The sequence below is a fragment of the Aulonocara sp. 'chitande type north' Nkhata Bay genome, linkage group LG13 (genome assembly GCF_057382095.1).
Source record: "Aulonocara sp. 'chitande type north' Nkhata Bay isolate Kocher_YH1m ecotype deep benthic linkage group LG13, A_spYH_male_GT1.1, whole genome shotgun sequence".
In the NCBI taxonomy this organism is placed as follows: domain Eukaryota; kingdom Metazoa; phylum Chordata; class Actinopteri; order Cichliformes; family Cichlidae; genus Aulonocara; species Aulonocara sp. 'chitande type north' Nkhata Bay.
This window is the reverse complement of record NC_141356.1, coordinates 30,811,573-30,839,139: the sequence shown is the minus strand read 5'-3', so window position 1 is coordinate 30,839,139 and position 27,567 is coordinate 30,811,573. Positions and strand designations below refer to the sequence as shown.

Genomic DNA, 27,567 nt, shown 5'->3' with positions numbered 1-27,567 from the left:
TGGGACCCTGGTCAAAGGAGGTGTGATGGTCAAATGACATCAGCAGGATTCTGGGAAACAGCGTTTCTGTGTTCTGGCGGCTTTAAGGCAGCACAGCAGTGTAATGCGCTGTTGAGAGCAATCAGCTTTGAATGTTGAAGCCTCATCTTGATAAATAAACGACACAGTATGAAGTAAGAAAGTAATAAACAATGATTAAAAAAAACACATTACAGAAAGACTATAATTTGATTATTATGACAAGAAATATTTGTAATATAACTGCACAGCAGATTCAACTCAATAAAGAAAGCGTGCAAATGTGAATCCTTTTTCCGGAGTTGCAGGGTGCAACACAACTTCTGCACAAAGACACATACACACTTGCGTGTGCAGACCAACTGATTTATGTAATCCAGTGTTGTCCATCACATGATAAGTGAGAACAAGACTGGCTGCAGGGACTGCTTCCAGGAAGCAGTGGTTATCTCAATGACGGTCACATGATGACAAATCCTGCTGTTGCTGCACTCATAAAAAATATAAAATCAATTGCATCTATTACAAGTGCGAATAAAAGATGAGTTAAGTAATATGTCATTAGAGAGAACTATTTTACCTTCATCAGTACCACAGGAAGTACTTCATTACTTCGTTAACACACAGGGGAAAAATGTATAAAATACTAGCTAGAAGTCAGATACACACTCTTAGCCATCAATCTAACACAGTGACCCATTCATCCTGTGTGATCAACCAGAAATTAGACAGTGTTTGTCATTTGAGTGGATACAGCCACTGAGAGGAAGTTACAGAGAGGCTTCAGAGTGGTGCCAAAGCGTCTACTTGCAGTGGTCTAACAGAGGAAGTGGACTTAGTAATATTACTCATGATGTGATGTAAAGATCAAGTCAAAGAGAGATGTGGCTGAATTAGATAGCTGATTGCTGACGTTTTCACTCTGGTCTCCTCCCACTCAGTTTAAGAGTAGTACAAACAGTAGCTGAATGAAGTATTCTAACTACCACAGATCAGAAATAGCGTATCGAAATTATTCTAATGTAGCAAAGTAATGCTACATGAGTTTCCTTTGAACCTTGCAATAAACACACCTAAATATGAAATGGTTTTTATCGCTGTTCTGATGAATTTACACAATATACAGAAAGAAATGCTTGAGTTGAGATATTGTGTACATGAAGAAAAAATCCACTCTGTTATGTATTTTCTTCTGGCTTTTACTTCTTCTTTTGCTGTGTCAGCACTGATGTAGCAGCATTGTCTGTGTGTGGCTACACCTATCGTTTGGGAGAATACTGCAGCGGCTCCCTGCTCCTTAACAGTAAGCATACATAGAAGTGACTGTATTGCAGCAGTGCTTTAAGTGACCAATGAGGAGGGTACACTGGCACCTTTACACCCTCACTTCGAGTGCATAATCCTAGCGACAGTGGCCGGTGTAGGACAAACAACTCTGCCTCCTATTCATCTGTGGGGAGTGTAACCCTTTCATCTCAGCTGTCAAAATATATCCACGTCTGTGTACTCTGAAGGACGATGTAAAACTTTGAGAGGTCAGTGAGCCAGTGAAGCTCACTTCTGTACAATGACTGAGACACTGAGTTGAGTTGCTGAGGATATTCTGAAGTTTTCTGTTGGTAACGGCTACTGTTAGCCTCTGTTAGCTTCTGTCTGTCATTGGTAGTGAAACTTTCTTTGAAGCGAATCTAACATTGTTGGACTCTCAAATGACATGAGAATGTAATGAAACTGTTTATCAGAGGGAAACTGTGATTTATGGGCCATTCAAGCCTAACATTAGCTGGCATAATGTTAGCTTACAACCAGCTGATGTTGTTGTTTTTTTTGTTTTTTTTGTTTTTTTATTGAAAAAGCACAAAATACAGATATACAAATACAAAATAGCAAACACAATGTCAGGGGGTTCGTATAAAAAAGCAAAATAGACACAGTCTATTATAGAATCACATGATATTGAACAGGGAACATAGGTTTATGGTTTTGACAGCTTTTTGATTTTGAGAATGTTGTATGGTTTTAACATATTGTTTGGTTTCATTTAAAAAGCACCGAAAGGATGGTTTTGCGTTAGAAAATTTCGACTTATGTATATGAAATTTGGCCAATAATATCAATAAGTTAATCAAATAAAATTCGTTTGCCCTGTGCATGGGGTACTTAAAGAAACCAAACAATATTTTCTCGTAACAAAGAGAGAACTCAGAAAGGATAAAGGAAACAACAAAACCACAAAATTCTTGCCAGAAAAGATTCGTGTATAAGCATGACCAAAATAAATGAGAAATATCTTCCTTCACACAACTACAAAATGTACAGTTAACATCAATGTCCTTTTTATAACGTACAAGAAAAGACCTAGTTGGGTAAAAACGATGAATAACTTTAAAAGATATTTCCTTTACTTTGTTATTTAATAGAAATTTCGACGGTAAGGTCCAAATCTTCTCCCATTCCAAGTCCTGGTATAAGTTATTCCAGTAGGCGACAGCCGTTGGGACACAAGTTCTGTCTTTTTGAAACAGAGTTCGTATTTCACGGTTGTTTTTCCTCCTTACAGAAGGGAAACACACCTGACCAACATAAGTAACAGCAGGATCCAGTGGTAAAGGGGTCAAATCACTAACAACAAGATTTCTAAACAACATTAAGACCCCAGCAGGGATAGCATCAAACACTATGGCATATTCCTTTGGTGGAACAAGAAGACCATATGTATTCAAAAATTCTGAGTAAGAGAGTAAACCTCCAGCTGGATTTATAAGTTGTGCAACACGATGAATCCAATTATCAAACCAATTACTTAAAAACACAGATTTATGTTTGTATAAAATCTCTCTATTGTTCCAAATATAGTATCTATGTGGAGAAAAATTGTGTTTATAAATCAATGACCAGGAAAGAAGCATTTGTTTATGAAAGTTGGATCGTTTTAAAGGGATTTTATCGATATTGTAATTACAAAGCAAAAGAAAGTTAAGACCACCAATTTTTGAGAAAATATAATTGGGAATAAAGTTCCAAATTGAGGTTGGGTTCCTGAAAAATTGTTTAATCCAGTTTATTTTAAACACATTGTTTAATGAGGAGAAGTCAAGAAAGTTTACTCGACCATGTTGGTATGAGTTGGATAAAACTGATCTTTTAATATAATGAATTCTATTCTTCCATATGAAATTATAAATAAGTCTGTCAATATCTGCCAGGGTTTCTTTATTTACATCAAGAGACAAAGCAGCATAAGTTAGACGAGATAAACCCTCTGCTTTCGTGAGTAAAACTCTCCCTTTAATGGATAAATCCCGCTGCAGCCAAGCATTTAGCTTTTTTTGTGTTTTGTCCAAAATTGGAGTGAAATTAAGGGAGCACCTGGTGGATTGATTTTTATTAATGACTATACCAAGGTAAGTGACAGACTCTTTCACTGGGATGCCAGCAATAGATAGACTGGTACAATTTCTAAGGGCAAGCAGTTCACATTTGCCAATGTTTAGGTGGAGTCCTGAAGCTAAAGAAAATGCATTAATTGTGTTAATAGCCATCTGCACCTGTGAAGCATTTTTTAAAAAGAGAGTGGTATCATCAGCAAGTTGACTAATGAATATTTCTTCATCCGCAATTGTTATACCTTTCAGAGGACTGCGTTTAATATAATCAGAGAGGAGTTGAGCACAGATGAGAAATAAGTATGGGGAGATGGGGCAGCCTTGCCTGATACCGCGGTTTAAGTTAAACCTAGGTGATGTACCTACTTGTAGTTTGATGGAGCAATTCACATTTTTGTACATTGTTTTAATTGCATTCTGAAAATAAGGGCCAAAGCCAAATTTGTCCAAAGCCTGAAAAATAAAACCATGTTCAATCGTGTCAAACGCTTTGCAGAAATCTACAAATAAGATAAAGCTATCATCCCTACACAAATCTGCATAATCAATTAGGTCAAAAACAAGTCTGATGTTGTTGGATATGTGTCTGTTAGCCATAAAGCCAGACTGAGTTTCATCAATAATATCATTCAAAACAGCTTTCAGTCCTTTGGCAAAGATCTGAGCTAGGATCTTATAATCATTATTAAGGAGGCAAATTGGCCTCCAATTACCAGCTGATGTTGTTATTAATGTCTGTCACTACCCGATCCGTACCGGAAACCCGATCGGTACCCTGCATGCGCGAAAGGTGTCTACTTCCGGTCAAAGCGTTTTACGATAGTTACAGGTCAGAGTATCTGTTAAGATGTTAAGAATAACAAGTATCTCTTAAAATGTTTCCGATAATGAAACATTTAATATAATGTAGACAAAAACAAAAAAAATAAAAAGATAGTGACAGATCGGGACTCCCGATCCTTACTGCGCATGTGCAAAGTCGGACTGAACAAATTGGGTCTACCCGATCCTGTCGTGGTTTTCGGTAGGGAAAGAGACGACACCTTGTAGAGCAAACAACTTCGACCTTTATTTGTCACTTCCGGTACCCAACACCTTTTCACCATAAAACCGGATATACTTAAACAGATAACACCACATCCTCCTTTCTCAGAAAACAACAACTTATTGAAACATTTACTGCGTAAGGGAAACTGTACTTTCGTTACTTCTTAGAACCTATTGCAGAAACATAGCTACTCTATTTTTAACTCGAGAAGCTTTGCTTTATTTAATCTCACAAGTTCAATCTTTGTGGTTTTACGACAACTCTGCCAGCTCTAGTTCTGACAAGACCTGGGACTTCTGTCTTGGGAGTCAGAGTTGTAGACGTCGATAGGTTGGGAGCTGGCAGGGTATTTTCTCTGGGACTGACGGGGGTAGATGGGGTCTGTAACTTTGGTGTGGACTCTGGCAATGGCTGGAGGTGACGTCTATTTCTCCTGATGGCTCCTGAAGGAGTCTCAACCATATAAGAGCGGGGTGTGGAGTGAGAGGAGATGACAGTCCCTTCACGCCTAGTGTCTGTAATCCACACTGGTTGCCCCGGTGCGAGTGGAGGAAGTTCAGTCGCCCGATGTCTCCTGTTGTACGCATCACTGTCCCTCGCCCTTCTCTCTCTCGCTTTTGCCAACACTGTATTCTTATTGGGCAGGCTGGGATTGAGTAGGGAAGGAAGCTGGGGAACTGGCGTGCGCAGTCTCCGTCCCATCAGTAGTTGCGCCGGGCTATATCCGTTAGCCAATGGTGTTGCTCTGTAAGCTAGAAGTGCAAGATATGGGTCTTTTGCCTTCTTTAGCAGGTTTTTCATAGTTTGGACATGACGCTCAGCCTCGCCATTGCTCTGTGCAAATCTAGGACTGCTTGTTACATGTCTGAACCCATAGGTTGCTGCAAAGTCTTTGAACTGTTGTCCTGAAAACTGAGGTCCGTTGTCAGTGTAGAAAAGCTCTGGAATTCCATGTCTGGAAAAGACAGATTTTAGGTGTACTATAACATCTTCCGATCTGGTGGGGGTAAGTTTGGCTATTTCCACGAATTTCGAGTAGTAGTCCACCAAAAGCACATAGTTGCTGTCATTGAGTGTAAAAAGGTCTGCACCAACTTTTTGCCATGGCCTCTCCGGGAGTTGGCTTGGCATTAAAGGTTGTACTGGGTTAGTACGCTCTTTGATGCAAATGGTGCAGTTTTTCACAAGTTCATTTATTTGCTCACTCAGACCAGGCCACCACACTGCCTCTCTGGCTCTCTCTCTGCATCTAGACATTCCCTGGTGCCCCTCATGTAGGGCACTTAGGACAGAGTGGCGCATAGCAGTGGGTATTACTAGTCTGGTGCCTTTCAGTAGCAGATTGTCATGTACAGTTAAGGTCTCTCTGTGTGGCCAATATGCTTTAATTGGGCCTATGAGATGGCTATATTCTGGCCAGCAGCTCTGACAAAAAGTCATGACCTCTGAACATATGCTGTCGGTTTTTAACTGTTCTTTTACCTGTGTGATGTATGTCGAGGTAGCAGGCATGCATTTGACAATTTCATCCACATAAATATTTGTGTCTTCCAGAAATTCGGCTGTAGCTTTTGAATCAGGGTCTTGGTTAATGGGTGCACGTGACAGTGCATCTGCTGTGAGGAGTGCTTTACCAGGAGTGTGTGAGATGGTGTAGCTGTATCTCATAAGCCTTAGGCGGAATCGTTGGATCCTGGGTGGAAGCTCGGTTAGGGCTTGCTGGCCTAACAGGCTGATGAGTGGCTTGTGGTCAGTCTCTAAGGAGAAGTGTCTCCCGATGAGGAAATCTTTGAATCTTTCACACCCCCATGTTAATCCAAGCGCCTCCTTCTCCACCTGTGCATACCTCTGTTCTGTTTCCGTTAAAGAACGAGACGCATATGCAACAGGTCTCCATTGCTCTCCCTCTTTTTGAAATAGGACTGCTCCCAGTCCATAGGAGGAAGCATCTGCAGACAGTTTTAACTCTTTGTTTGTGTCATAGAGTGCAAGAATGGGAGTTGACGTCAGATCGCCTTTCAGCTGCTTGAATGCTTTTTGCTGTGCGCAGCTCCAAACCCACTGATTTTTCTTCGAGAGCAGGTCTCTCAGGGGCTTATCTTTTTCAGCAAGTCCTGGGATAAATTTGCCTAATTGGTTTACCATCCCAAGAAAGCTGCGCATTTCACTGACGTTTGATGGCTCTTTCATTTCTGAGATTGCTCTAATTTTGTCTGGGTCAGGCTGCACTCCTTCCGCAGACAAGATGTGTCCAAGAAACTTCACTTCCTGTTTGCTCAGCTCACATTTCTGCATGTTTAGTGTGACGCCGGCCTCTTGAAGTTTACTGAGCACTGTGTGCAGTCTGGCATTGTGCTCCTGCTGATCCTGTCCCCAAATGAGAATATCATCCATGTGACAGACCACGCCTGGCAGCCCATTAAGGATTACTGACATTCTACGCTGAAAATGTTCTGGGGCAGACGCTATTCCAAAAGGAAGTCTGTTGAAGTAGAAGCGCCCAAAGGGTGTAATGAATGTCGTGTAGTGTGCTGACTCTGGTGACAATGGAACCTGCCAGAAGCCTCTGTTTGCGTCCAACTTGCTGAAGACTTTAGCTCCCGCCAGAGAACCTAGAGTCTGTTCAACCGAAGGCAGGATGTACTTTTCTCTGCACACTGCTTCGTTGAGGTGGGTGAGGTCAACACAAATACGTACTGAGTCGTTTTTTGCTGGCACCGGGACCATTCCTGCGCACCACTCCGTTGGTTCTTCTACTCTGCTGATTACTCCCATGGACTCCATTCTTTCCAGTTCCTGTTTCACTTTTCCTAACAGTGGAATGGGGACCCGTCTCGGTGTGGCCAGGGAAAAAGGCACAGCCTCAGGCTTCAACTTAATTGAATAAGGTTGTTGCATTAAGCCTAAACCCTGACACAGTTTCGGGTAGTTTTCGTGCAGCACATTCATGTCAATACTGTCGGCTCTACACACTAGGTTCAGCTTGACACTCGCCGGCCTGCTTAACAGTGCTACGTGCAAATCTTTGATAATGTACACATTTTCCTGTATTCCCTGTTCACCTTTGCAAAGTGTTTCTCTGCTCATACCCAACACGTCAAGTGGGGAACCACTCGGACCAAACAACGGTCTATCTGGTTTGCATAACCCTGTCTCGTTCTGGTTTATGCTGTAAAACGTCTGGGCAGGTATAACAGATACGTCAGCTCCTGTGTCTATCTTAAATCTGACCTTGTGGTTTCTGATAGTGAGATCTGCATACCAAGGATCTGAGCCTACGTCTACAGAACCAAGAAACACGGGTGTAACATCGCTTTCTTTGGCTTCTATCACATGCACAGATTTAACAGATTTACACACTTTACTGAAATGACCTCTTTTACCACATGAGTGACAAAATACATCTTTCGCTCGGCATTGATCTTTACCATGTGCAGGGGTTTTCCCACACCTGTAGCATGATCTCCCATTAGATGTTTTGTCCTTTGATGTGTATTTGCGATCTCCACGGGGTTTGAACGTTGAATGCCTTTGTTCCTTGTGCTTAGCTGACACAGCGTCTATTTCCATTTTATTTTCCCCTCTGATGTCCGACTGCTGCTTCTTGATGGCTTCCGACTGCCTGGCTTGGTTAACCGCTTTCTCTAACGTCAAATCTTTGTCCATTTGAAGTCTCTCCGCTAGGCTGATGTCCTTCAGACCCACGACGAGGCGATCTCTTATTAACTCATCGTGCAGCGCACCATAACTGCAGTTTTCCGCTAAAGCGTAAAGTGCAGTGACAAACGAGTCTACAGTTTCATTAGCTTGCTGTGTTCTCTGATTAAAGCGGGCTCTCTCGTAGATAATGTTTTTTCTGGGAACAAAGTACATCTCCAAAGTGTCTCTTACTGCTTGATACTGCTGTCTCTGTATGTCAGATAACGCTTGTCCTCGGAGGATATCATCTGCTTCATCCCCCATGCAGTAGATGAGAGTGTTCACCTGGTTAGCCTCGGAGCTAAGGTGTAGGTTGCTTGCGAGTCGAAATCTTTCAAACCTCCTTATCCATTTTTCCCAATGCTGTGGCTTCGAGAAATCGAACAGCTCGGGGGGCTGGATGGTGAAAGTGGCATTCGGGGGTAGGTTGGCGTTAGCATTGTAGCTGCCGTTAGCTCGCTGGTGGGGCGGTGGCGTGCGAGGCCGCGTAACTGTTGCGCTAGCTCCCGCTTCTTCGTCCGACATCTTTCGTCTCGAGAAAACTCTTTATCACTCCCAAAGTCGCTTGCTGTCACTCCCCGATGATAAGGCACTTACATCCATCCCACTCCTGACACCATGTCGTGGTTTTCGGTAGGGAAAGAGACGACACCTTGTAGAGCAAACAACTTCGACCTTTATTTGTCACTTCCGGTACCCAACACCTTTTCACCATAAAACCGGATATACTTAAACAGATAACACCACAATCCGTACCACGCATGTGCAGGGGTTTTCTTCTTCTTCTTTTCGTTTAATGGCAGTGTACTCCCCAGTGTACGAGGATACCGCCACCTGCTGACTGAGCGAATGAACCCTATTGTAAACTGAATTAGCGTCATTACAAACGTGTGTTAAATTTGATTTAGTGATAATCGAGTGTGTTTATGCTTGTCTGTGTGGAGAGGATTGTTGGAATAGTGATGATGATGTCCGCTATCACTGTCAATTGCCAGTAAACACTTCATCTGGCTGATGAATCTTCACGTGACATATTACAAAGTCTGTATTATTAACTCTGTCATTAGGCGCCATTCTTCTTATTTTACAGCGCTGTTGTTCAATCAGGGGACGCTCTCTGTTGAGGAGAAAAGCAAAAATTTGTTGCGGATACGGATTATTCATTGTTTAAATGTCCCGGGCAGTCGAAAAGGAGGCAGAGCTGCTGAGAAATGCTAGGAGCTAACTGGGCGCTAACCGTATCATTCAAATATATTGAATGTCGCAATGTTGGCAAAGAGAGGAAGTGATGTAAGATTTGCGCATGCGGGGTACCGATTGGGTTTCCGGTACGGATCGGGTAGTGACACGTATCATTCAAATATATTGAATGTCGCAATGTTGGCAAAAAGAGGAAGTGACGTAAGATTTGCGCATGCAACAATGTCACTACCCGATCCGTACCGGAAACCTGATCGGTACCCCGCATGCGCGAAAGGTGTCTACTTCCGGTCAAAGCGTTTTACGATAGTTACGGGTCAGAGTATCTGTTAAGATGTTAAGAATAACAAGTATCTCTTAAAATGTTTCCAATAATGAAACATTTCAATATAATGTAGACAAAAACGAAAAACAAAAAGATAGTTACAGATCAGGACTCCTCGATCCTTACTGCGCATGTGCAAAGTCTACCTGATCCGTACCACGCATGTGCAGGGGTTTTCTTCTTCTTCTGTTTGTTTAATGGCAGTTTACTCCCCAGTGTACGAGGATACCGCCACCTGCTGACTGAGCAAATGAACCCTATTGTAAACTGAATTAGCGTCATTAAGTGTGTTTATCGAGTGTGTTTATGCTTGTCTGTGTGGAGAGGATTGATTAGAATAGTGATGATGATGTCCGCTATCACTGTCAATTGTCAGTAAACACTTCATCTGGCTGATGAATCTTCACGTGACATATTACAAAGTCTGTATTAGGCGCCATTCTTCTTATTTTACAGCGCTGTTGTTCAATCGGGGAACGCTCTCTGTTGAGGAGAAAAGCATGAATTTGTTTGTATACGGATTATCCATTGTTCAAATGTCCCGGTAGTCAAAAAGGAGGCAGAACTGTTGAGAAATGCTAGGAGCTAACCGGGCGCTAACTGTGGCTGTATCCCAATTCAGGGTCTGCAGCCTTAAAGGCCGCATTTTAAGGCCGATTACGTCACAGCGATGCGACGAAGGCTGTCCCAATTCGAAGGCTGCTCAAAATGCGGCCCTCAAATGCATCCTTCATTTCCCTGAATTTTAAGGACGTGGCACTGTATACTTCATGGCCCAACATATCCCAGAATGCATAGCGCGGCAGTGGGTGTGGATAATTTTGCCGGAAAAAAACGGCGGATGAGGGGCGCCCGAAGAGTAAACTTTAAGTAAGTACTGAATATGATGTCACTTATTGATGTGCAAATGTTTAATAACGAAGAGCATTAAAACATTACTGTTGGCCACATGTCGGCAAAGTTATGTGACATTAGTGACGTTTGTACTAACTTGGTTTTAAAGCCTTTACTTTAAAATATACGCCGTTCAATAGCAGACCTTAATTAGAGAATGATCAAAGCTCATGTTGAAACAAACAAACAAATGAACAAAAGATTTTCTCCTTCATTTCTGTCTAACTAAGCTGTATGAAACGTTTCCAGCTGTTAGTATCATGATTGCTAGACAACCTGGGCAATGCAACGGAGGCTAGACCGTCCCATTTCACAAGCCTCGCACTTCCGGCCTTAGCGGTCTTTAAGTACGCGGCCCTTGAGGATCGTTGAGGCTGCGTACTTTAAGGCTGCAGACCCTGCCAGTATCATTCAAATATATTGAATGTCGCAATGTTGGCAAAGAGAGGAAGTGATGTAAGATTTGCGCATGCGGGGTACCGATCGGGTTTCCGGTACGGCTTGGGTAGCAACAATTAAGTTAGCTCGTTGTCAGCTGTCTGGGGACAAGAGGGTCGTTGGTCTAATCTACTGACACTAAGCAATTGTGACAAAAAGGGATAAATAAGCATGTTTATGTATTTTTGAGGGTTACATCAGGAGATGGCACACAAAGACCTACGACTTCTCTACTTCTCCACCTTTGGCATGCTACATATGTGTCTCTAGCTACTTATATAAAACATAATTAGGCAGAACTGCAACTCCAATCTCAGCCACTGTATTCAAGATTGCAGGTAAACATGGTGACTTAGAACAAATTGATACCTCCTAATATGTATTTTTAATGTATTAACTCTAAGTTTATGTAAGCTTATGTACACAGATATTTGTATCTTTATTACCATGCATTTATGTATAGTGCTACAATAACTTTTTGATACTGTATTGTTCCTGGTTCTCAACTATGTTTCTCTATCAAAAAGCTACATTCTTTTTTTCCCCAATGAATAAACTAAAAAAAGACTGAGTGTGCCTTTAACGTACAACAATATTAGCTAAGAACAAAAAAGAAACAGCTTAAAAAAAATCAAAGAAAAGCGGCCAATATGGATTGGTGATCCCATGCTCCCTTTCTGCTTATTTTCTGTCCTCTTTTTACTTTCTACTTTTTGAAAAAAAAATGCAAAAATTAATAGAAAAAAAACATACCCACTATATGTTAACTTGATTTAGACTGCAAATAATATGGCCACTCCACTGGCCACTCAGTGAGAGCAGATGTACTTGCAGAATAGTTTCATTATGCATTTAAATAATAAATTATTAATTTAAAATATGTTTCAACATGATTAATATAAATATATTCAATGTTCTCCCTGTGTTTATGTGGGTTCTTTCCAGGTACTCCTGCTTCCTCCCACAAAGACATGCAGTTAGTTGGGTTAGGTTAATTGGTGATTCTAAATTGGCCATAGAAGTGAGAATGGGAAAGTGTAAATGTAAGTGTGAATGGTTGTCTGTCTCTCTGTGTTAGCCCTGTATCAGATTGGTGACCTTATGCAGGGTGTACCCCGCCTCTTGCCCAATGGTGGCTGGGATAGGCTCCAGCCCCCCACCGTCTCCAGTGACCCTGATAAGGATAAGCGGAAAAGAGTGGATGGATGGATATTCTAAATCTGTTATTTACTTTTATACCAATAATTTTGTGTTGCTGTATTGTTCCTGGTCCTCAGCTATGTCTCTCCATCCAAAAGCTGCTTTACTAGGGTCTTTAGCTGCACACTAACATCGTTTGCATTACTGATAACATTACTTTTCAAAGCACTTTAAAAAGAAAGCAGTCAGTATGCATTTCTAGACGGCAGCATAATCAAATTTGAAATTTGAAACTTGCTTGAAACATGTAATTCATCATAATGAACATCAAGTATGCTTTTTTATGGCCAAATCTCTGATACGGCCATGTGGTAATGGATCGTAGCATTTTCAAATCAATCAGTTTCCACACAGTGATAACCCTACCTGGCTCAAGTGAGTTTCAAGTAGTTGCAAATCGATTTCCCTACTCTACTGAAATAAACTGTAGAGAGTGGCTGAATAAAAGGGAAGTAGTACGACATCCTTGACATCTTAAGTGCACAAAGATGAAGTTGTCATATTAAGTATACGCAATACGTAGTAAACAAAACTGTTTGTGTTGTTCTTTAAATTAGAACAACTGGAGTTGTCAATTAAGCATAATGTTAGTTTAGTTAGGCCACTAAATTAATATCAGCTTCCATCCCAGAAGATCTGCTGAACCCTTGACAACAGATACACATATCGATTTGCCTGGCACCAGAATTACCCAAATTCCAGTGTTCTTGGCCCTGGGTGGTTAGCGTACCATATGTCCGATTATGAATCGGTCCATCTCATGCCTGTGTGCAACACACACACAGCTGTCGAGACTGATATGTCCTTAGCGTGGAAGCATTTCACTGAGGGTGAAGACAGTCCCCCAAGCTAAACGGTGGAGGGATGACGATGAAAACATAAGAAGCTAACAAAAAGTTAAAACGGCTAAAGCTATCCGGAGCTCAAAGCTAGCCACAAGGCAGCAGCCTTGGTATGAGCAAAGGATTGAAACAGTTATGAGAAAAATATTGAAAAAAAGTATCAAAATCTTGTTATCTGTAACGGGACTGAAGTTGTAAGCATACTAAAAAAATTATGTAAGTACTTGACATTTGTTTTGTTATATAAATCTGTTGCACCTGCTTTTTGTTTGATTAGGTAAAGTATGTCAGGTAGCTCTTGTACCCCTTTCCAGTGACAGAGCAATAAATTTTTAGCTGATTTAATGTGAGAAGATCCTGTAATTTACCACAGTTTGGACAAAAATGGAGCATTTAATAATTTATTTTATTATGAAAGTCTTTTGAATTTGCTGTCAGTTAAAGTTCTTAAAAAAATCTGAATCAGCAGACCATGCTTAGAAAATAATCGTAAATGGGAATCAGCCAAGAAAACTGCAGTCGGTACATCTCTGCCTTTTATACATCCAACTGTTAAATCTTAAAGGGGACCGTTTATGTGGCTTTAGTCTGCCTACATCTGCTGCTCATCTGCAAGCCGCTTCGCAACCCGCCCCAGCTTCTCTTTTTTATGTCATGACTCTGGTTTTCACATATTTCACATATTTATTGTGGGACCTTGTGGGAAGGTCCCACAATAAAGCCAAAAAGCCAAATATAAATTACTGCAGATGGCTAAAGTGGTCCTGACTGAACTGTGAACACTGAAACAAAGAAGATTTCAGTTAAAAAGCCTTTCTTTTATTTAGTTTTGTGAATCAGCAATCTGGTTTACACAGGTTCCATCTGCCCTGAACTGAACTATCTGGATGAAATTAGTTATTCCTGCTTGGCGCCAGGAAGAGTTATTAGCATGACAGCCTCTATTTGATATTTGTCAAGCTAAACACACACATACTGTATATATACAACATACAGGAAATTGTTTCAAACACTGGCTCAGACTTGAGAAATTAACAACTCTGCACGGCAGCAACAAACACTACTGTCTGCATTCCTCGCGTGGAAAGCAGCTCCAAAATGTGACAAATCTATCCTCTGCCAGCTTCCTCCTTCAACACACCCACACCCTGAGCCAGCACAGCCCCCCCCCAAGCACCACCAGCGCTACCACCAACATCCACACCCCTCCCTTGGGCCCCCTTCAGCCGGCTGCATGTCTCTGGAGGTCGCCTCTGACGTCAGCAGCTCAACTGGGCACTGTGCCAACCCTGTGGGCCCTTGATGGATGCAGTCGGTCTGAGAAACAGTTCGCTGTGAGTAGAGTGCACGGCACAAACTCAGCCCAGCCGGCTCAAACACATCTAATGACCCGTAAAAACCGGACAGGTCCATTCCTTCTCCTTTTCTTTTGTGTATCACAAACATGGAAGATTAAAGGAGACACATGTGATGATGAGTGATATGCACTGCTAATGGCCAGGATAATAAACAGAGCCTGCAAATGCACTGTTGTTCCCCAGACTTACAAAAACTGCAATTCTTAAATCCAAGCATTTTGTCTTAGTGATCCAGAGAGATGCAGCTGACTCTGTAGGGGTTTTTTTCTGTATATGTGTGTGGTAGGGGGGTATACCTGCAGGCCTGCTGCTGGTTTTCCTCTTCAGCCATCTGTCCAACGTCTCTGCACTCACACTCTCCAACACAAAGTCATCCAGAATCTGCGGGTGCAGCGAGAGGTAGGCCTTCACTTTCTCATCTGTCAAGCCTGAAACACAAAAACAAAACACTTTAAAAAACTTTATTTAAGACTAATGAAACTGTGAGAAAAAACAACAACAAAAACACCAAAACAATACTGATGTGAGATAATGAACAGAATCATTGATGCTAGAAAGGAGAAGTGTAGCACGTGAGAGGAATGAAATAACATCTCACTTGAACCCACAATGATCCCGAAGGTCACCCAAACAAATGCAAAGGATGAAAACAGCTGAAGGTCACTTCATTCTCTTCACGGTGAGGTGAGAGCGGTGGCAGCCGAGCCGAGGCTCGAGTTAAAGCTCTTTGATAGCCGGGCTAGCTCACTTATGTTTACTGTAAATCTGTATCTCCAGGGATAGGAGCCCCCAACAGAGGCAACAGGATAAAGGAGGACTCGATTGTGCTTAATAGGCAATTAGGATCTTGAGAGCTTGCTAAGTGCTGCTGTTTACTGTCTTTGTTGTCAGGGAAAAAAGCCATTTGCCAGACCATCGTTGAGGGAAAGTTGTTTTTAATACCCCCACTGGCGTCTGTGAAGCAGTCATGATGCACTAGGACGCCATCATGTTTAGGTCACTCAAACAAATGGAGTATATGTCTAAAACAAAGACTTCTAACTGTATACATTTAGACGTGAAGTGTCATCTCATAATGAGAAGAAATGCATTCTTACAAAAGACAAACAGAGGTGAATTTACATTTTATGGCATGGTAAACTATAACTATACGTTTTCAGATAATAGTAGAGAGAAGAGTGTTGACAGCCCTGAAAGTTTTTATAACGCTTTCTCACGAAATGTCTGGTTATCAGGAGCATCTGTGTAGACTCCCTCTGTAGATGCACAAACACACACACATGTGGCATGAAAACATTAGTAAGTGGGGTGTCAGTCAGGAAAGCTGCATGAATATCAGGTGGTGAATCGCTACACAACAGTAAGCCGGGTGTGTGTGTGTGTGTGTGGGTTGGAGGGGGTGGGGGGTGAGTGTTGTGCCAGATGACAAAGTAAAACCAGATGCAGAGATAGAAAGACTAAATTCTGCTTCAGCTGCAGGTAACCTGTTATGAACCCATAAAAGGTTGTGGTTAAAGAATATCTTTCACTTTTAATTTAATTTTAGGATCATAGTGCTCCTGATTCAGACTCTGAGCTATCCACGACCTTTGATCTATCCCTGCAGAACAAATCATTTGATGTTCAGTTACGATCATCTGCCCAGAGTGTGTGTGTGTGTATAGATAGAGCAGGCTTTTGGTTACAGGCAAATAAGGCAAACAGAGGTGGGGGTAAGTTTGGGGGGTGGAGGACGCTACAGTCTGATGCTGTCCAGACACGAGACACAGCTCCTCAGGAGCGGAACGCCTCACGAGACTCCTGGCCAGCTCTGACGCACATCGACAGAATACAGCTTAATAAATCAGGAAAAGTTAAAGAGGGGTTGGGGTGGGACGGAGAGAGCTGCGGAGGACAGAAAGACACACGGAGAGGAGCTAAATGGGAGCGCTGCAAATAACCCCTACAACTTTGTCCTATTTGAAACACAAAGAAGGCACTGTGATTGGTGACATTACAAAAGATGAAAAACAAGGATGCTGTATAAATTTATGAATACAAGTTTTGTGTGAAAGGAGTCTGAAAATTGTTTAGCAATCATATGTGTGCACATGAACAAAATAGTCAAATGTTCTATTTCCATGGGGCAAGAACAGCAGTGATAAGAGCTTTGCAATGGCTAATAAAATGGTGTTAATTAAAATTTCTAGGGCTACACAAGTGGGGAAAATTGGGCATTTGTAAGACCTAAATGACAACGACGGGTCAAAACTGCGGCGCAAGCCCAATGCATGTGCCACATTCTGTAGCTTAAAGGAATCAACTAATAGTGCTGTAGCAACTTCACTGGTGACAGATACACACATTATATTCATTCATGTGTGTGTTTAGAAGAAACATTGTTTATAGATAAAGTAAAAAATGTCAATATCATCAATCTATTCTTTTACAAGAATCCAGAGAAATGACTGACTTGACCTAATGTGACTATATTTTACCTTGATTGTGATTAATAATTCCCTTTTTGAACATTCCTGCTACGTCACGTTGACCTTATAGGCTTTCCTTCTGAAATCTTTCGAACCACAGCGCACATTAATGTGACTGCAGTGAGACTCAGAGCTGTGGGATATGCGTCAGTGTCCTGGTCCTGAGACTATAGAGGCTAATCAAAGGTGCAGCCCAATCTGTCCCACATGCTGCGGTCCAGAATGGCTAACCCCACTGGGAACTATATGTGCTCACTCAATCAGGACAGTGAGAGACTGCTGTTGCAGATGTAACAGCTTGGTGACTGGTTTAACCAGGTTTTTAATTGTTTCCCCCCTTTATTTTGTCAATGCTAAGAAAAAGTTGAACTTGAACATAAAAGAAAAATAAATAATAAATAATAAAATAAATAATAATAAATGAACATAGAAGCACACACTCTCATCATTTTAGGGTCTGTAACATTTAACTGAATTACATTTAGTTTAATAAATAAATAAATAAATATTTTTTTAATGAACTTTGTACATGAGAGGTTAATTCTTCCAGTGTTTATGACAATAAACTGTTTGGATACTGCAGGTTGTGCAAAGAATGCCGATAAAAATAAATGCTCTGCTTAGGTAAAAGCAAACATTAACCTAACAAAACAACAGATTTATTAAAATGAAACTATATATTAACAAAATGGATCATAAGTATTAAAATAAAAATACTTGCACTCCAGATAAAATTACGTTTTCATTAAGATATACAATTCTGATTCATGAACGCACAACTGGGATTTTACTGTTTACTGATGTTGCCGTGGGAGAATGTGCTTGTTTATTTACTTCATGTTCCCAGCACAGAGGTTCAAAGGTGAAAGGTAAATACCTGAAAACAAGAGAAATGCAAAGGAGTCTCACAAATCTGAATTTCTAATTAGATTGTTATTCGAATGAAAAACATCTACAAACTGGTTTAAAGTCAGATTAGGTACAATCAACAGTGATCTGAACCCTGCATGTGATCATTTTAAACAGCCTTGTGGTGCTCTGTTTAAGAAAAAATCTGGACAGAGTGTTGCATGATGTATTATTATGGCAATATTTGGAGTAACTCCCCAAGATGTAAATTTAAGTATGGCCCAAGCTGACATCATTACCTTTTTGCTCACTTTTGGCCAGAAGGTCTGTGCAAAACAGAAGGACTCCTCAACTGGAATTAAGTTTGTCATCTGCTACTTACAACTAGAAAAGGTCTGTTGTTTTAACAAAGACTCAAATGAATTTTTCTTTGCAACCTGGCAGCCATCCTTTTCTTTTGTGGCAAATATAATAATAATAATGGATACTTTATTGATCCCCATGGGGAAATTACTTGTTTTTTCTCTGCATTTGACCCATTCACTCAGTGAAGCAGCCCACTAAGCAGGCGCCCAGGGAGCAGTGTGTAGGGACGGTACCTTGCTCAGGGGTACCTCAGGGTAGCCGTTAAGTGGATTCGAACCGCCGACCTTCCGATCATGGGGCGACCACTTTACCTACTGAGCTATCCCTGCCCATATGGAGTCCCTATCCCTGCCAAATATGGAGACATGAGTGCAATAATGTTTTTGTTTTAGGTTTTTTTTTGTTTTCACTTATCACAGCATGTTTATGAGCTGGCAGGACTTTTTTAATTATGTGTCTTTATATATACATTTATACATATATACATATATCTCTTTTTCAAAAACTCTTAATGGTAATGGTAAATGGCCTGTATTTGTATAGCGCTTTACTATCCCTAAGGACCCCAAAGCGCTTTACACATTCAGTCATCCACCCATTCACACACTGGTGATGGCAGCTACATTGTAGCTACAGCCACCCTGGAGCGCACTGACAGAGGTGAGGCTGCCGAACACTGGCGCCACCGGGCCCTCTGACCACCACCATATATTAATAAATATACATTGTTTAATAAAATAAAATAAAATAAAATAAAATAAAATAAAGACTGTGACCTGTCCGCTTTAACGAAGAGAAGTACCTTTTAAAAAAAAACCTTTAAGTCAACTGAAGTCACTCCTTCAGCCAAAAAACCTATAGGTGGGAATCAGTTGGTTGTGTAGCATGCTCGTGAGTGGCTGAAGCCAAGTTGGCAGAAATGTTTGTAACTGACTCAGACTTGGGCTTCCTGTATAAAAAAAGCGAAGCCTGAGTTCATGCAGTGAGGTATTGTTGCATAACACTTATCTTGACACCACACCCCAGGATTTGGAAGGGAAAAGGCCAAACCAGTCAGAGTTTGTCTGGGTCTTTGCACTCTCACACCCAAGTTTGTGAGAACATGCTTCTGTTTGACAAAAAATATATTAACATATAGCATAGGCTATATACTGGTGGTTCTATTTCCAACATCAAAAACGCCCTGAAACAGCTTAAAAACAGTCAATTCTTGTGAGTTAGCGTTCAAGTTTATGAGCGTTTTTATGAAGGAAATCAATTCAGTATGCTCTGATTTTATATGGAAAATTTAATGGCTTGTAAACTGCAAGTCCTCCGTCTTATAACAAAATCTACTAGTATATCTGTAGTATGCCAATGTGAATGTATGTCAATAAGTTGGACACAGAGCGAGATACCATATGTGCGATACATTTGCAGGCCAAAATGTATCAGTGGCACACAAGAGGAAACACTTCAGAGTATTTCTGATGGTACACCATTAAAGAGGAGGGTGCTTTATTGACTATGAAAAAACAAAACAAAACATGTGAAGCAAGGCTGCAATTCTCTGTATTCAAAAGGGTGCTTTTATTTTAACATTCACATTTATTTATCCAGCCTCAAAAAAAGAGAGAAACAGAAATCAGTTTCCTGTTTTTCTTTTTTAACTTTAAATATTCTCTCTATATATTTTAAATCTGAATTTCTCATTGTGTCTTTGACTACAGAAAACTCATCCATGTTGTACTTAACGTAACCCTATAAACATCACTGTAATGATTTGGCAGAGTGGAATCTTTACAGGGAATTGGCCGCCAATTCCGATTTTTTTCTAAGTAGGAGCTTTTCCAAGTAAGATCTGATTTTGCTGAATCAGGTTTTCTTTCTAAGAACTACAACTGACAGCGTATAAAGCAAAACTTTACATTCTTAATAAAAGAAAAGACCAAATTTTACAATCTTCCCCAAACTGCGATAAAGTTAATTACAGGATGTTCACTGACTGAAACCATTACTGACTGCTGCTGGCAAGAGGTTCAAATAAGTAACAAAAAAATGAGTTGCTGTACACCCATCTTTAGCTAACATGTTTTACATTACCAAACAAAAGCATGTGCAATAGATTTATGGAACAAAACAAATGTCAGTTACTTGCATAATTTTCCAGCACATTTATAAATTCTTTGATTCTCTGCTTTGATCCTTTCCTCACACGGAGCCTGCAGAGCTCTGGATAGCTTTAGCTTTAGATGCCTTCCCTTTGCTCAGAAAGGTGAAGGTGATTTAAGATGATTAGATGTTGTTATGAATGTTTTTTTCATTTAATTTTTTGGTGGTTTACCTTGATGAACTTCATGTATTTACTCACAGCTCATAGAGCTATGATCTCATAGCTCACAAGCTAGAGCTGTCACAAGCTAATGACATGTTAGTGTGCGACTGTGAGTGTGCGTGCGACGACTCAAATGGACTGTGCATGTGTTGCGCACGCATGAAAAGCACCAGCTCATAATCAGCAGTGTTGGGTGGAAGTAACATGTTACTGTAACTGCATTACATTTTCAACAATACAGTAATGTAAGATGTTACTATACTACACTGTATTTACACTAATTCCATTACAGTTACAATTATGTTTTTACTAAGAGTCTTCAGTTATCTGCACACTTGGCGGATAGAAAGAAAAAAACACCAAACAAATGTGGTTTTCTCTTCCTGCACATTTGTGCTACAGTGAGCTATTTTCATTTTGAGTGCAGAAGGAGGAAAATGTTGCAGCAGTACAGCAATACAGCTTTTGAGGAGTGGCGATATGGACGTTACTTTTAATTAATGTACACAAGGCGAAGAGCACGTTAATAAAGCAGAAACTACATCCAAGACCGAAACAACTGTACTACGCCGCTAACCCAACTTTGCCTCTTTGCAAACATCTGCACAGGTAGGATGTTAGCAAAAAGCTAGAACCCAAAGTGATTTTGTTATGGCTGTCGAGCACCCCAGCCCAGCAGCCAGATCCTGATCTTCTCCTCTGTCGCCTCTGTCAGTGCGCCCCAGGGTGGCTCTGGCTACAATGTAGCTTACCATCACCAGTGCGTGAATGTGTGTGTGAATGGGTGGATGACTGGTTGTGTAAAGCGTTTTGGGGTCCTTACGGACTAGTAAAGCGCTATACAAATACAGGCCATTTACCATGTTCAATAGGTAACAAAAGCAGTGATGAGCAGTCAGGGCCGAAACCTCCGTTCACCTGTTCGTGTTTCTACTGTAGAATCAATGTAGCGATTCTTTTGAATTCTCTTTGTGCTGGTTTTCATCTATTGTGTTGTTGGCATTGTGTTGACACCTAAAAACTTCAAGAAAGATCATCTGTCTGTCCTTATTAGGATTGGTTTATACTGTTAACTGGTTGTTGTAAGAATGCATTTCAAGTCATCTTCCGGCGTAACAAGAACGTATTGAGTAGTGTAACAAATTACTTTCTCTGGCAAGTACTTTAAAAATATACTGCAATACTTTTAAGAAATGTAACAAGTAACGTGTAATACATACAATGCAATAATTTTCTTGAACAATGACCCCAATAATCAGATATACACAAGGCCAACCAACCAGTAACCGGTCTGGTGTGTGCTGGAAATCAGCAGATTCCTGGTTGGTCGATCAGTGACACCAATATTTTTAGCTGAATTATTATCATTATAAAGATTTTAATTTTTATTTATCTATTTTTGCTGCCCGGAGCCATGCCCACACATTGGTACAGCACCCTGGTGATGTGGGTGTGGTCTAACTGATGTTAAGTGGAAGAAACCATAACCATAATTTTTCTGTTGGAGAATAAGAATTAAAATGAATTTACCCAAATCAACACAAACACTCCAACTAGAGCAGGGCGATATGACCAAAAATATTTATCACGATATACATTTGAAAATTTGCGATAATGATCAGTGTTGGGTAAGTTACTTTAAAATAGTAACTTAGTTACATTACTAGTTACTTCTCTCAAAAGTAACTCAGTTACTTCAAGTTACTCGTTACTTTCAAAGTAACTAGTTACTAGGGAAAGTAACTTTGGTTTTACTCAGAATTCTCTTGTTAATGTGTTTCTTCCATAACTTTGCCAGTCTTCTAGCTTGCTTACTTGCCACAAGTGCACTGTGCCACCTACCAATAGAAAGGATATGATAACGTGCATATTTCCACGAGAGAAATCCCACGCCTGGACCGTCATTGACTGCTGCCATGATTCTAGCCTACGTCACAGAGTCATGTGCGCCTTTTACATCCAACACAAAAACTGCAGTCGTGGTGCTTTCGATTGTACTCAGAACTCAGAAATTCTGCCTTCTGAATAGGAAGATGTAAGTAACACCAGACTGCAGATGAGCTGCATACAGGGCTGGACTGGGAAAGAAAATTGGCCCGGGCATTTTGACTAGAAACTGGCCCACCATTATAGGAAAAATCATAAAGCCTTTGAATGAAAACAAACACTGTTGTGACAGTGATGTACACTGTTTTGATGGTATATATGCATCAATCTATCAATCGTTTGTTGTAAGATTCAGATAATTATTTTTTAAAAGCTAGACATTTTAAATGAGAATAAGAAAGAAAAGTATTTCTTTGTGCCCCCCATTCCCTGTTAATGCCCTACATGCCCCCTTGGCCACACTTTGCTAGATCCGCACCTGCACAGTTACCAGCTGTCAGCTACCTAAAAAAGGATCCTGGTGTTATTTGTCTCTCAGAAACAGTTCATAACTTCCCTTCAACTCATTCATGTCACCTAAAAGGTAAACCTGTTTCTCCATCACCTGTTCAGCTCTGATGATCCAGTAAGGACATCTCCTGGTTTCATCTTCATGTTTCCCTCTCACCAGATAACCAAACCATATCATGACCAGCAGCTTTTTTTTTACAGCTGTGGCTCCAGCAAACATCAGCTGATACTAGAAATTAATATTAAATAAATTCTAACAGCAGCTGATCAAGCTTAAACGTGCTGCTGTTGTTTAGCGCGACATCCGCTGGTTTCCTCTTTCGGCGCAAAGTGGGCGATAAACAAACAAGAGAGCCGATCAGCTGATCATTGATCAGTTTCATGATTGAAGTAGAAACGGGAGAGGGAGGGGGGAGAATGAGAGAAGAAGAGGCAGCTGTGCAGCGTAAAGACACAGAATAACTCCAGCTTTGTGTCTTTTTCATTGTAGCTGAATTACGGAACAAACTGTTCCTTTTCACCTCAATAAGAAATAAGTAATATTTTCTCTGAATACCAGACGGGACGGTTGGCAACTCTAATAACTTATGAACAAAATAAGGTTCAACATCATTAACTTCATAGCACCACCCAGCTGTGTAGAAACTCCGTCATGCTAGCTAGCACGCAGTACGGAAAAAGTCAGAATAACGAAAATAAACTCCACCTAAGCTTGGTTTATATCTGACCCAGAGAGACTGCAGGTCATAACTTCTTACCTGAAGTTCAGTTCACACTTGGACCGGTGTTGTGCCAAAAAGTGATTGTCTGCCAAAAACTGATTTCCGGTATTTGCCAAAAAGCGATTGCTCATATTTAAAGTGGTATAAGTAACTTGTTGGGCTATAATATGTTAAACATATGTCAAATGCATCCCTTATGGATGACATAAAGTCATCTTGAGCCACAAACAACATTCGTGTAGCAAGATACAAGCCGCAATCAGTTTTTGGCAGCGACTTTTATATAACCTTTATTTATGCAGTAAAAAAAAATCTCATTAACATTAAAAATGTATTTTGTAAGAGTAAGTTGCCCAACAGGACAGCAGAAATGGCAGCAAATATTACAATAGTTCTGTAAAAATATTTTAAGTGGGGATAAAGGACCGGATTGGTTATAATGTAAGTACAAGTTGTAAAGATACTTAAAAAACAGATAATTTTTTAATTCTTTATGTAACCCCTTTGTATCCCCTGTTCACCGAAGTCTATTTACGAACATACATAAAGATATTACACATAAAAAATACACAGAAACACTGGAAATCAGTTTTTGGCAGACAATCACTTTTTGGCACAACACCCGGCGGCCGCCTCGGGTCTCTTTTCCTTCTGCGTCCCTTTTCCTTCATCCACCTGCTGGCCTCCACCACTTGCTAATGTTACTGAATCTGTGGAAACTCCGCGATGCCACCACACGAAGTAACGAGTAACGACCCTATCTAAATCCCAGTAACGAGTAACGCGTTCCTGATTTTGGCATAATAACTAGTTACCGTGCTCGTTACCACAATAATAACTTAGTTACTGTAACGCGTTACTTAATAACGCGTTAGTCCCAACACTGATAATGATATAACTGACGATATAACTTACACTAGACAAAATACTTTACAACTCCACAACTATATTAGTGCAAAAAAAAAAAAACCCCATCAATACATTTTCACTTAAACAAGCAGGTGTTTTATGTGAATTAAAGTTATATAAAAATTTAACAGTGCAAATGCAAATTCCTTGCTGACAGTTTAACCAAAAGGCATTTCCAGGGGAAATTGGCCGACATATCCTCAGCATAATATCCACAAAACTTAAAAAGAGGTTATACACACAATACGGTAATATTATGTTGAAGCACAGTACGTATCGCTCCGCCAGGCTCCTGACTACGATAGCTGTAATGCTCCGACAATCCATCAAGCAGTCCGGGTTCGTAGCTTAGCAAAGTTGTACTTAAACACGAACCAACCATCCATCCATTTGCTTCCGCTTATCCTTTTCAGGGTCGCGGAGGGCGCTGGAGCCTATCCCAGCTGTAATGGGGCGAGAGGTGGGGTACACCCTGGACAGGTCGCCAGTCTGTCGCAGGGCCAACACACAGGGACAGACAACCATTCGCACTCACATTCACTCGCACATTGACACCTAGTGGCAATTTGGATTATCCAATCAACCTATCCCCACAAGCTGCATGTCTTTGGACGGTGGGAGGAAGCCAGAGTACCCGTAGAGAACCCACGCAAACACGGGGAGAACATGCAAACTCCACACAGAAAGACCCCGGCCTGATGGTGGAATTGAACTCAGGACCTTCTTGCTGTGTGGCAACAGTGCTAACCACCTTTTCAAGCGCCGTGTACCACATAAAGTCGTTTCGAGGTCAGTAAACACAACCAGAATACATACATAAGGCCCATTGGATTATAAGGGGCGTTGTCGATTTTCAGAAAAATCAAAGGATTGATTTTAAGTGTCCCGTATTTTCCAAAAAACACGGTAATAACGACGGCCCGCTAGCATGCTCTACTAAAAATAGTGCTTTGGTGTGTGTCTGACGGACGAAAGCTAAACCAGTTCCACACCACTGAAGTTGCAGCATTTTTACAAACCAATTCTGGTTCATCCGTTTCATTCAACGATTTGCTTTCGCCGTCATGCTTTTTCCGACGTGTGCGTATGAAAACAAAGGCACTGCGCATGCGCGTTTTACCCATATCCTATCGCGATATTTCATTTTTCTATCGTTGCCCAAAATTATACCGGTATTACTGTGAAGGGTATGATATGGCCCAGCCCTAACTCCAACTATAAGAGGCAGCAGGAAACTAACCAATGACTGTTCTCTGAAAAGTCTATAAAATGATTTTTTTAAATGTTTTGTTCTTTCGGCAAAGTCTCTTGGCTTTCACCAAGTTAGTGAAGCTCAGACAGCACGTGTAGTTGTTAATTATTTTCTTCATATTAAGAAGAATTCTTACTGCTTGTAAAGCTGAGAAGCGAGCTTGTTATCGGTGACTGAAGGAATGCCGGCAGTACACCTTGATGTTTATAAAATGCTCATAGCACAATATCATTATATGGTACCTTTAAAAAAATACATTAATGATCAGAGTTGCTCAATTGTATTAAACTGGATCTGAAAATGACAATTTTTCAGAATCTATAAAAATATTTGCTACGATGTACATGATTTTTACTGTGGGTTAAAATGTGTTAAAATATGCGTTTGGGTTCGAAACTTTTAATCTGTCAAATAAAATCATTATAATGATAAAATGAAATGACCATTAACAGGTTATCTTAATTTATTTTTGACATTTCATTCATTTCTTTTCCAAAAAGTTTCCATAAACAGGAGAGCTAATTTGAGGTGTGAGGGTAAGGATGAGTCAATCTATCTATCTAACAAAGCTTTTCAGTTAAGACATCACTCATGTTTACTTTTATTTCTTCTTGATTATTATTTGGGTTGATCTGTATTTTATACAAAGGAAGGTGGTTACTTTTGGGTGAAATTGTTTCTTCTGGATTAATATTATCACCTCTTTTCACTCTCTGTTATTACTATTATCATTACTGGCTCTCTTCCACAGTGTGCCTTACATCCTGTCTCCCTTTCCTCACCCTCAACTGGTTATTACCCATGGTTGACTGTCCTTTTATCAGGAAAAAGTGTGTGTTTGTAGGGGGTTTCTTCCTGTTAAAAGGGAGTTTTTCCTTTTCGCTATCACCAAGTGTTTTGCTCACACGGGGTCATCTGGTTGTTGGGGTTTTATTTCTATTATTGTAGGATCTTTACCTTCAATATAAAGTGGCACTATATAAACAAAACTGAATTGAGGTTTATTTGTATTTTATGCAAATATGAGGATATATATTTTGAAAAGTGCAAAATATAGGAATGATTGATTTAAAAACAAATCTTGTGAGACGCTGCTTTTTTTAAAAACTTAATAAAGAAACTGACATATAAAGAACAGAGGATCATTTGCAGAGCTGTTAAAAACAACATTCAGCTGCACTCTGTCTTATCACTCATCTTCATTTCCCCACGATTAAGCAGCAAGCTCTGGGTGTGACAGAGCCTGAACTGTGTGCCTTCAGCACTCCCGGTCAGATGATGTTGAGCAGCGGAGCCAATGCTGATGTTTAGTGAGCAAGATGCTCCTCCTTCCCAACACATAGATGAAAAACGCACATGAGAGAAAAAGGGAAAAGACCACTTCTCTTCAAGTGCACTCCTTCTGGCAGAGAGTCAAGGGCAAGCTGCCAAGGTAGTACTTTTCACTTTCCTGACATGAGGCTGAGGCAGGAAAGAGGGGATGGGGGTGGGGGCTGCTGGGTGTGTGCGTCAGCAGGTCCGCCTGGGACTCCCTTGCCAGGAGGTACGAAGAGCATGTGGTTCTTATCTTATCTATGGGAGGGCTGGAGCACAGCATCTAACACTGACATTCAGTGAGCAAGTAAAAAGAGCGAACACTGAGAATGAAAACACTTTGACTCATCTCCCACTGTTCACCTCATTTATTCATTGAGCCTGAGCTGCCGAATCTGGGTGTGTGTGTGTGTACTTATGCAGGTGGACGCACGCAAATTTCACCGCAGCCAAGGGTGAGGTGACTAGTGAAGTTAAATCAATACACCATTCAGAGAAAAGGTGTCACATAAAGAAAATGCTGTTTCACGGTGGACTTTAACTGCTGCTCCATCAACTCCACAGACAC

General features: G+C 40.7%; 1 protein-coding gene across 2 annotated transcripts in view; it reads right to left on the bottom strand.

Annotated features, from left to right (window-relative positions):
* Positions 1-27,567, bottom strand: part of pde10a (phosphodiesterase 10A) — a 72,548-nt gene that overhangs the window by 24,020 nt on the left and 20,961 nt on the right. For both annotated transcript variants that reach the window (XM_086259852.1, XM_086259853.1), the window contains exon 2: positions 14,705-14,836. In XM_086259852.1, the coding sequence (XP_086115978.1) occupies positions 14,705-14,836 (132 nt within the window). The remainder of the gene's footprint in view (positions 1-14,704; positions 14,837-27,567) is intronic.